This window comes from Chelmon rostratus, chromosome 14, assembly GCF_017976325.1.
Source record: "Chelmon rostratus isolate fCheRos1 chromosome 14, fCheRos1.pri, whole genome shotgun sequence".
Taxonomy (NCBI): Eukaryota; Metazoa; Chordata; class Actinopteri; order Chaetodontiformes; family Chaetodontidae; genus Chelmon; species Chelmon rostratus.
In genome coordinates, this window is record NC_055671.1 from 22,767,812 (window position 1) to 22,779,747 (window position 11,936).

General features: G+C 42.9%; 1 protein-coding gene across 1 annotated transcript; it reads right to left on the bottom strand.

The window, feature by feature from the left end:
- Positions 1-9,071: 9,071 nt before the first annotated feature.
- On the bottom strand, positions 9,072-11,392 carry pou4f4 (POU class 4 homeobox 4). The gene is made up of 2 exons (XM_041952869.1): positions 11,273-11,392; positions 9,072-10,004 (listed from the first exon to the last, which is right to left on the bottom strand). Exons 1-2 carry the CDS (start codon positions 11,390-11,392, stop codon positions 9,072-9,074), a joined length of 1,053 nt encoding a protein of 350 aa, XP_041808803.1.
- Positions 11,393-11,936: the final 544 nt, after the last annotated feature.

Below are 11,936 nucleotides of genomic sequence, written 5' to 3' on the forward strand. Positions count from 1 at the left end.
GCCCCCGATGCTCATTAGGCCTGATTAGTTATACAATGTTCCTAATTACGGCCGCCATGTTTTAATTACCGCCTCATATGCATAATGTCGTCACCCAGCGTGTCCCTCACCTTCACCACACACACACACACGCACACACACACACACACACACCAACCTCCCTCATCACCAATCCAAATCCATCCTCAGATGATATTTAACATGTTTTATTATTATTAGTCCTGGTTTTTTGGTGGATTTAAGCACTGTCCTGTAGTGCTCTTGGGCAGCCAGCTGACTCTACACCTGCTTTGTGTTCGACCTTTGACCTCCCTGTGGGGCTCCTACAGGAAACGGAGGTGAGGCAAGTGTAAGGTTATTCTTATTTATGTTTATGTTTTATTTGTAGCCTATTGTTCAACACTGTGATCAGTTTTCATCTAATACACAGTGACTTGCACCGAGGGGGAAGAACAACATGCTCTTTGTGTGTGTGTGTGTGTGTGCGTGTGTGTTGCCACCCAAAAATGAACACCCCTTCAGACGGCTGAAACAGAGGATTTATCTACGAACGTCACTGATAAATATTGCATTGGCAGAATTGAACACTTCCACTGTGTGCCGGCAGCCTGTGTGAGTGTGTGTGTGTGTGTGTGTGTGTGTGTGTGTGTGTGTGTGTGTGTGTGTGTGCATGCGCTCGTGTGTGTGGCTGCCAGCATGAACTTGGTTTTTATCTCCATAACGGAACACTAACAGGGGTCGATACCCCTCAAGATACACTAAATAATAACTGGACAAAAAAAAAAACCCTGCACAAATTAGACCCCCCCCCCCCCCACCACCACCACCACCACCGCCACCACCACCAACACACACATCTACTTTTTCTTAATCCCCATCACATGCACACACACACACACACACACACACTCACAGCTCTGTTGCAGTGGTGCATGGGGCAGCCGGCTGCATATTGACAGCGTGGCTGGAACGGGACCAGACTGAGGGGAGGGTGTGTGTGTGTGTGTGTGGTGGGGGTTACGTTTGCATTAGTGTGTGTGTTTGTGAGAGAGAGAGAGAGAGAGAGAGAGAGAGAGAGAAAGCCATAGTAATGTAACAGAGGGCTGATTCTCCAAGGCCCCAGCGCTGCACTCAAGACTTGGAGCTTCATTAAAATTTCATCGCCGCAGCGCTCGGCCAAGGTCTATTTATGAAAATGCGCTTCCTCGCTTCATGGAAAACACGAGCCGGAGAGGAGTGGATGGAGTAATCTGAAAGAGAGTGGAATTAACAGCATCTACCGCTTATTCGTATAGATTCTGGTCCCTTCTGGGCTGCTTGTGTGCTATCACAAGGCTGTGCTAGGTCTACCATGAGCTGGCGAGGGACCAAAAACTGGAGAGACCACTTTCCAGTTGACTTGATGTTTATAACTTCCCCCGGTGCTGAATGAGACTGAGTTGCATGTTTTCAAACCAGAATATTCTGTGCACAAGGGATGGCAGAGGGTCTGGAGCGTTGCTCTGAAGCCCATTTCCAAAGCTCTATCTCTGTATCCAAACCCAGTAAGATTTTTTTTTTTTTTTTTTTTTGCACAAAAGCATGCAGCTGAGAAAAGACGAGGAAGATTTAATGTATTTGTCCAAATGAAGCTCGACTGCCTGGTGCAGACAACCAGTGGGGAGCGTGTGAACAACAGGAGACCAATTCAAATAAAAAAGCATAAGAAATGTCTTGAACAGCAGCAGAATGTTTCATGCAGAGAAAACTGGAATCACCAGTGATGACTGAACGTCTTCACCCATCTGTTTGCCTGTTTTCCAGTCGAGGACGTTTATCATCTTTATCCTGCAACTAAATTACATGGAGGAGGTCGTGATGATTGGACATAAAAAGCACATGACTCCCAGGACTCACTGATATTTACTTGTATGATATTTATGGTATCTATAGATGATCTCTAATGAAGTCCTTTGAGGTTATCAAGATAACCACAGAAACACTTTCAGTCTCCAGGAGCAGATATTGTGAGAAAAACACATTGAATACCTTGACAGTGAACCTTTTTCAGATACATTCAATATAAAAAAGGAAGAAACTTTCACATGCACCAAACATTGCTGCAGGTCTAACATTTGCTATGCGAATTACCTGGATGAGGTTTATCAGTGACCAGAAATTTGATAGAAATTAAGAAAATAATCTCCGGCTCGTGCCCGACAGCATGTGAGGTGATAGCAGATGGTGCACATGACTGAAGGACCCTGTGCTTGTTATTGGTAGGATTTCCTCCCCTGCACCAGTTTCAATGAAACCTGGTGCAGGTTTTACAATAAGAATTGTACAATTAATTCTGTCCTATCGTATGTTGTGTAAGAACAGGTGTTCCTCTGTGATGAGGATGTACCCTCAAGAGACTTATTGGTTAAATAAAGGATAAATAAGATAAAATAAAACAAAAGCGGTACGAGAGAGAGCCTTGCATGGACATATAGAGCATGCAGGGAATCAGACACTGAAGAGAGTGTTGGTTTGTTACTCCTGCACACTTTTGTGGAGTCTGACAGTGGAGGCTGGTTGCCATAATTAAGCATTTTAATATGGGCTCTATGGAGGTTGACTCACTAGCCAGCCTCGAGTGGCTGTTTGAGGAACTGCATTTTTTAGCCCCGGAGGTTGGCACTTGGTCAGAACGCTTTGGTGTCACTTTTTAAGGCACTGGGTACCCTTTGGCATCATTTTTTCATCTTTAAATAGATAATGTCCAACAAGCAACAGCTGGTTACGCTTTCAACATAAAGCTTGTTGAGAACAGTAATAAACACATGGAAAACATTGTAAAACGGTCGCACTTTGTTTAGGTTTAGGATGATAGTTTGGCTTACTTACGTTACTAATGTACGTTAAGTTATGTGCATCATGTTGGTTCACTTACAAAAGAATTCAAACTTCAACCCTGTTTTCACACAGGACACAGACCCTGGTCTCCTGGGTGAAAATCCAGTGCTTGATCAAGCCAAACACCCCACCTTCCTCCAAATGTGGACTTTTCTTGATCTTTATAACTATGGATGTGTTATGAGTGAGAGTGAAGTCGTCTATACAAGCATATCAGACTATCCTGACTGTTCAAAAATGATGCTAAAGGGGTACCCAGTGCCTTAAAAAGTGAGGCGAGGGGTCCTGACCAAGCATCTGTATGTGATGAGAGGGGCGTGAGAACCGGTTAATATTTGTCAAACTTGTGTTGTTCTTTAATACAACAGTCTTGGTTTCCTCCTCGTACAAATGCAGATGCTTCCAACTCAATGAGATGATAATATTTTGAAGTGGTTTCTGGTACAGTGCAGCTGCCATTGCTAGCATGCACACAGTCGAGTACTGCTGTGCTGAATCAAGTGCACCTTACTTAACTTAAAATGGCTCAAAAGAAGCTCATTCCAGGCTGGACAATGAGTATCAGGCTGAAAATTGCTGGTGGGGTCTCATCTCTCTGCAGTCTGATTCGCTCTTGTTCGGATTCGACACAGGAAAACACAGCGGAGGAAAATGAGGCCTCCTGTTTCTTAATTATTTAAATCTAACAATTAACTACGGCTGCCCTGGGAAAAGCTCTTTTATCTGCTCATCCACAACAACAACACCCACCATCCTGGGTGGAGTGTGGAGGAGGACAGATCACATGGCAAGCACCAACCAATAGAGGAAAACACAGAGTTTTTTTTTTTTTTTTGTGGTAGTTTTTAATTATTAATTCAACTATTTTGGACTGTAAAGGTGCTGTGCAGCTGGCCTGCTGAGGCCAGGCTTCTAAAAAGGTGTCACAGATTTCCTCTAAATCACAGCATCCCATGTTTTAGTGCAGAGTTAAGTCCAGTGAAACTTACAGCAGTATCAAAGATGTGTTAAATAAACTTGGACGAACTCTGTCGTTAATATTTAGGGGATTTTTCTTACTTTATCTCACAGGAAATATCTTCCCACTCTTTAAAATAAAACCACCATCACTGGACAATGAACATTTTTGTCACTCAGTTATTTTACAAGCATTTTCAGGTAGTTGGTGCTGATGTTGTGAAGGCCAAACAAAAGGCAAGACTGCAAAAGCCACCAAATAATATTTTAGGAATACCATGGCTGAAAAAATAAAGTCACTTTAAACAATAACTTATAGATCAATATATTTTGGAATATTATTGTAATATTATAGCTCGTCCTTATTTTTTTTTCCTGTGTATAATTTGCATCCCATCACTTTGTCTCAGGAAAGCTCGATACAGTGTTCACATTGATTACACGGTCAATTATATATAATTTATAGGCTTCAACTGGAGAGCGGCTCGACGATTAAACTTTGATGAAGCCATGTACTACATTCTTTGTTATAGACCAACATGCCAGCCACTGTCTGGTAGGCAGAAAATATCTGTAAATATTGACAAATGCACAATACAGAAGTCTTTTTTTTTTTCCTGCTCTGAACTTAAAAGACTGATACATCAATAAACTGGTTAAACACATTAGACATTCAGCAAGATTCATAATGTGGGATTAAATATATCAAATGTGACATTTTAACTTTTAATCGAATAAATAAAACTAGCTAAAAAATGAGAATACACATGAAAGTCCATATCTATTTATTTATTCATTTATTTTACCAGCAGCTTATATTATTTTTATTATTATTGATTTTCTTTAATTAAGCAAAATAGCCTGGTTTTATTGTTTTCTCATGAGTTTGTTAGTTTAGTGGATTCTTTATTTTCTGTCATATTAAGTCAAAGACTCCTTTTATTTCTTTATAGAACGATACTGTGGAAGAGCCCCATCTGAGAAGGTCTTTCCTGTCAAAATAAATGACTTCTAAATAGGCCTGTGCTGTCAAATGCACACGCAGAAGGTTTTTGAGGGTGCTAATATTCTGCATATTAAATGTTAATAACTTCATGGAGGAAAATGTTAAAAAATAGATTCCAAGGAATCAGTGTTTCTTTGCAAAATTATTCTCCAACCCACTGGACAAACCCTTCAGTTCACCCTAAACTGAAAGGTCACTCTTTATCCTCCAAACAAGAGGCAAACCTATGCTACCTGGAGCAAAAATCAAATCAAACTTTGACAAGTAGCTGTTCCTCATGTCGCCGGTGACCCTCCGGATCCTCCATCGGCCCCACGTCGGGACCCGCATGCTTTGAAGGCCTGTATTGGGTTACTCCGAAGGGATCAAGGCCTGAGCTGCTGTTGTACGACAGAGAAAAGCAGCTTCTTAACAAACACACGCCAAAAATCAATAGTATCATAACAGACAATATTCATTATTCATTAATAACGAGTTTATGGGCTGAAACCACCTGCTGATCTAAAGAGAGAGTCAAAGAAAAAATATTAATTATAACATACACTGACACTGCAGACGATATTAACATCCAAACAAAGAGAGGTAGAATTTCATGGCACTCTGGTTTTTAACCTCAGCACTAAACTTAAATGTCAGAATCCCACAATTAAGACTCGTGTTAAGGTGTATTTGCTTTAATTTTGCAGTTAAAGCTTGTATGTTTAAGGTTTGGGTACAATATCTGAAGCATATGCAACATCATTCCAAATATTTGTGCCCTTCTAAGATGTTTTTTAACTTCATTTGCCATATTATACATATGTGAGTATCTTAGAGTGCACTCTGAAAATAAAATGTAATCTAATTATTATTATTATTATTATTATTAACAGATGTGTCTTGTATTTTCAGGACTGAAATGAAGTCCAAGACCACAAGTGGCTGCAAATCCATTCAAAAAGCTGGAATGAGATTATTTACTGCAGGAGAGCTGAGCTTTTCATATGTGACAGTTTCATCAGACAGAAATGCTACAAGACTGAATATTAGACTATTTGTTGAATTAATGAATGGAAAAACCTGAATGTGAATCTCATGTGAAGTGAGTGCAGGGCAAACATAGTCAAACTGTCATGATCTCACCACATTATTTAGGATGAGCTGATTTCTTTTTGTGCCAAAAACATGTCACTATCCACCTGGATTCAGGTGTATGAATCTGTCACCATGAATTTACTCAAAAAACAGCAGCAGTGAAGATGAGGAGGCTCGGGCATAACACTGAGGGGAGCTCATGTCTCCTCCACAATTGATTTTTTTCATGACTGTGGTGGTTTCAGCGAGCTGGGGACAGTTTAAGCTCTCAAGTTTGCACATGCTGGTGTTTAAAAAGCAGATTCCAGCAGTTTTAAATTTTTACTACTACAAAATAATACAAAGATAAAGACGTTGAGTTTGTATATAACAACATTTATATTAAAGACCTTTTTTCTCATTTATAGTCAAAATGTTGGGGTGTGTCAGGGGGCTTTACCTCTAAAATCTTGGCTAAGGCCTTGGTTATACTTTTTTATGACCTTCAGTTTCTATATTTAGAGAGATGAGGACAATATCTTTATTTTTGTTTCATCTTAAACTCTTTACTTCAGTTTCAAACGCGTTTCAGTCCATTAAACTGAACCACTGGGAACAGAAGAGTTGGTGTAATAGTCTGTTTCACTCTCTACGTTCATACTGGTGTATTGGTAAAAAAATATCTTTGTTTATAATTCTGAGTTTCCTCTTTTCTTTTCTAAGTTTTCGTTATTGGCTCCTCCCTCTGAGGTTTCAGGTGTTTTCTGCCTCTACCTGAGAAACGTTTGTTGGAGCTACAAGCATCAGATGGGCCCTTAAAACCCACCTGCGTATTCCTTGATGTGATAGAGCCGTGTAGTCTTCATACCCAGCAACGTTGATCAATATTAGAGTCACTCAAGTATCAAATCCTATTCATCACCGCTGGGAAGCAGCTTTCAGACGGACCTCCTTCACCTCCAGGCTTCTCCTGTTTCAGAGCAGCAGCTGCCCTCCTCTCTCTGCACACGCACACACGCGCACACACACGCGCGCACACACACACACACACACTGTATCCAAGAGACACAGACCGGCTGCTACTCAAAGCTCATATTGCACCCGTCCATTAAATCCATCTAAAAAAAAAAAAAAAAACGACTATTAACACCTCTATCAGCAAACACTGGCCTGATAAGAGTTTTTAATTTGGCTAAATATACCAAAAGCTGGTATCATGTAACGTTGCGTTAAATTAAAATGGAAAATAAGAATTTATAAGATAAGAAAATGAAAGTCTGTCAGAGGATGAAGTAAAACGTGCACGGTTTATTTCAGCTTCTGTCGCTTACACAGACACATTTAAAGCACACTTTCACAAATGAAATATGTATTTTTTTTCTCCAAAATAACTTAAGTTCAAATAAATAAGGGCAATATAAAGAAAATAAAACAAAACTTAACGTTTTAAGTGTTTAAAAAAAAACATGTATAAATAAGGCCGACTATTTCCCTTCATCAGAATATCTACAAAGTGCGCTCCACAAAGGTGTCAGTGAGAATAATAATAATAATAATAATAATAATAATAATAATAAAATGCTAAATGATTCATTTTCATGAGGACACAAAAGGGGGGAGATCACCAACTTAATGATGAGAATAATAATAATAATAATAATTTGATTGTCAAAGCATCATTGCAGTGAACTTGAACATACAACAGGTTTACACATCAGTGAGTCTTCTAGGCCTAATTCACCATTAAACCGGTGGAAGAGGAACACAAGGGGGGAAAAAACACGCTAAAAACATACCAAAAATGATCCTACTCGTCTTTTTTTAGGGTGTGTGTGTGGGTTTTTAAATCACCATGAACGTGCCAACACTTGCGTAATGAGGTAGCCACACAGCTATACCGTGTGAATGTGTGTATTCGTGCGTGTGTGTGTGTGTGTGTGTCTCTTCTTATTGCAATGCATCCTCTCGGGGTAGGGGTTATTTTCATATTTTCGGAGCCATAAACGCACAGACAACACCCCTCTCCCCCTTACGAGTAAACCATGCAATGGATTACAGTAGTTATTGTGCCTCATAAATCAGCCACAGACCGTTTGTACTCGTTTTGTCCGATCTGTCCCACAAACCGTTGAACTCCCTACAGAAACAAACACCTGGGAGAAAAGACAGCAAGGTTCAATACATTTCAATGAGCTTTTCCACACACGGAGGTGCAACATATTCACAAATATGTACAATGATAAATATAAAAAAGCTATTCCGACTAAGGAGGATAATATCAATTATTCCTCGATTCCCATCATTATTATGCTTATTTTTTGTTTGTTTGTTTGTACAATAATTGCCATAAGATTGAACGGGACGGAGCATCGCCCCCCACCCTCCCCACCCCTCTTTTCCAGTGATCACTTTCTCCCATGTCTCAGAGAGCATCGGCTTATTCTGCGGGGAAGCGTGAAGATTTGAGAGTCTCGAGTTTTTGGACAGGGTCTCAGTCTCTCTCCCGGTCCCGGTGCTCCGTCTCTACTGTCAGAATAAAAAGGTACACCGTTGAATCCAGATGTTTCTGAAGCCGCGTGAGGCTGAACCCTCCAAAAGCGACCAAAGAACAGTTCCTGGCCACGCTGAGTGGAGAACAGTCATCAGGTGTCCCGCATCCAAACCTCTCAGCGCCTCTGAAAAACGGCGGAAAGACTCCAGAGACGCGCAGGTGCTTTTCTCTGCACCTGCTTAAAAAAAAAAAAAAAAAAAAAAAAAGTTGCTGCCTGTGCTGAATTCTTTCTTTCAAATCGTTTCCACAGTTGGATTTCAGGCAAAACGCGGCTGTGAAAGCTTCTCCTTCACCAGGTGGACGATAAAGGATCTTAACAAGACATTTAGTCCAATATTTAGTCAGAAAATGTGATTTTTCTTCAGTAAATGAGGAATTCAGCCAATGAAGTTGATGCAGCGTCTTACATTTTCAATGCAGTTTCATTTCGGGATTTCTTACTAAGGAACTTTAATCTTAAGACATGAGATGACTTGTTAAGGTGGATGTGAGGCTGTCATCAGGTCCAGCCCGGAACAAAAGGCACAGCGGTGTACCTTGTTTTTCTGACAGTGCGCAGCAGCAGCTTGTCTCTGATTTGTCTTTGTGGAAACGGGTCAGAGACCCGCAGGTTTCCCCGCGCCGCTCTTAGTGCGTCGCAGAAAACTTCATTCGTTTCTGCTTTTGCCTCTGATTGCAAAACCAAACCCGGACCACGTTCTTTTTCAGGTCCAGTTTCTCGGCGATCGCAGCGATCTTCTCCGACGACGGCCTCGGCTGCACGGCGAAGTAAGCCTCCAGGGAGCGCTTCTCCGGCGCGGCGATAGACGTTCGTTTCCTCTTTTTGTCGCCCCCGCTGAAGATCTCCGGCTTGGCCATCTTCTCCCTCTGCACCCGCTCCGCCTCCTCCAACCAGGCCTCCAGGATCGGCTTCAGGGCCACCATGTTGTTGTGCGACAGCGTCAGGGACTCGAACCTGCAGATGGTACTCTGGCTCAGACATCCGACACCGGGGATCTTGAGGTTGGCCAGGGCCGCGCCCACGTCCGCCTGGGTCACCCCGAGTTTGATCCGCCTTTGCTTGAACCTCTCGGCGAACGACTCCAGCTCCCGAGGATCGGGCTCCGCGTCTGCTCCGCCGGTCCCCAGGGAGCTGTGGGACCCCAGCGCGTGTGGGTGCATGTTCATGGACTGTGAGTGGTGGTGGTGCTGCATGTGGTTGATAGCCGACATGTGGGCGGCGTGGGCGGTGTGCGAGGCAGTGGAGCAGACGTCCGAGCCGGGCATGCCTCCCAGGGAGATGCCCGGTGTGAGGTGGTCCAACAGTTCGCCCTCCAGGCCCTGTGACGGCTGGTGGTGCGCCGGGTGGTGGTGGTGGTGGGAGGTGAGCACCGATGGGTGGTGCAGGTGCGCGGAGGAGGAGGTCGGGGTGCAGGTCATGCTGGTCATGGTGGTCATGGTGTGGTAGGTCGCGTCTGGTTTGAACGGATGACTCTTCTGGGCCACAATGTCCACAGCGGCCAGAGCCTCGGCTCTCTGCAGCAAAGTCTCATCAAAGCCGGCGAAGATGTTGCCCTGAAGCTGCGAGAAGAGCAGAGACAGATCGGTCAAGGAGGAGGAAATCTGACAAAAATCTACACAGACTGCCTGTAATCATTCCGCTGCATGAATCATCTCAGTTCTGGATTGTTTTAATTCTCTGGTGCTGACATTCATGTTCAGATCTGTTGAAATTTTCAATTTTAATTTATATTTCATTCATAACGAAGTTGTGTTAAAAGTCTGGTCAAAAACGAAAAATAAGTCCACCAGTCAAGTTATTCATATTTTTACACGTTAAATAATCTAAACATTTTCACGCTTCACATTTAGGTGAACTTGAGATTGACAAACTTTTAAAAATCGGAATATTGAGCAGCGTAGTTTTTGGTTACATCTCAACAAGATCTCCAGTATGTAAAAGGATTTTTTCAGCGTCAATGCACAGACGATTAAAATATTTTCCTGCAACTTTCACTGAACTTTGTTTTAACTTGTCAAACAATGTAATCTAATGCAACTTGGACGTCACTGGATCTGCCCAGCGCCTAGAAAGTGTGTCAGCGCGGATGGATATTCATTTAAAATTAATATTTACGATCTCCTGAATAATTTCTACGGACAATGAAATGAGACGAGTGCGAGTTTGAATATGAATGGGACAATATGAGATAACACGCGCTTAGAGAATCCGCGCCGCCTCTTGTCCGCTTCCTTCTTCATCTTTTATCCTCTTTCACTTCTGGCTGCATCGCTCGCACTCGCCTGAATGCAGGATTTGGCTTCTCAAAGACGCGTTCGTGCGTCCTTGCGCACCGACTTTCTGCTTTCTGCTTTCTTCCAAGTGCCCACATTGTCCCGTTGTCTGTGTTGCAAGTCGTTGTGCTACTGCTGCTTATATTGTCATATGCACATCTTGATTGTCTCACATACTTTGTTAAATTCTATGTTTAATTTATTTTTTGCAGCTACACTTCATTTTCCACACTGTGTCCAAACAGGACGCTTTTCTCGCTCTCTTTTGGTGGTTTGTGGGGATATTTTGATTCAAGTGACCAAAATGTGATTTTTCTGCTAAAATAACACGTTTAGTGGTCTGTGCGCTACAGTTTAACCTCCGCATCTAACCACTTGAGTTTGCCTCAGTAGAAGTTATCACAATTGCCAGGAAAAAAAAACACATTTTTGCCAACTATATATTAAATTTCTACTATTTCCCCAGAAATGCTGGAGATGGATGGTTAGGGAAGTTTTGCTGGGAAACGACAGGAGCTGCAGGAAGCCAGCGGTGAAATGGATTTTGGACTCACCGACGGTGTGGGCAGACAGGCCCTGCGGATGGCCTCCGAGCTGGAGTGCAGAGGGGTGTATTTGGGCTCGTGCAGGATGGGGTGCATACTGAAAGGCTGCTTGCTGTTCATCGACATCATGATTGCAGAAGTGAGGGAGGGTCGTTGTCCGTCGTCCTCGTTCGGATCCGTTTTGGTTATTTTCTAAAAAGAAACGCCTCGGAGAGAAAAAGGAAAACCCGCCAGACGCAGACTCTTTGAGTGCCAAGTCGTTCGCGATCGGGGTCGGTGGTGGGTTCGCTTAAAAAACAGAAACAGAGAAGGAGAGGTAACTCCTGGGCTCCTTCTACTCTCCCGTCTCCTTTTCGCCTGTAAATGACTTCTATAATAAAGATGCTCCTCGCCTCTAGCTCCTATATTGGACCACTGCCGCACAGACTCCTCCTCATTGGTGGATCCTTACTCCCACCCTCTGCACTCCTCCGCCAATCACGTGGAGGTCCCTGACTCTATCCACGCCTCCAAGCGCGCCTGGCTCGCTGGTGAGGAGAGAGGAAAGTGTGGTTGCACTGTTAAAAAAGTGCTCGTTGAAATAACTGACAATCCAACACCTGCAAGAAGACAGTTGGACAATTCGCAGCACAGGCGGCAGGAGTCCAGCAAGTGAGGAGAAGACCTGGACCGC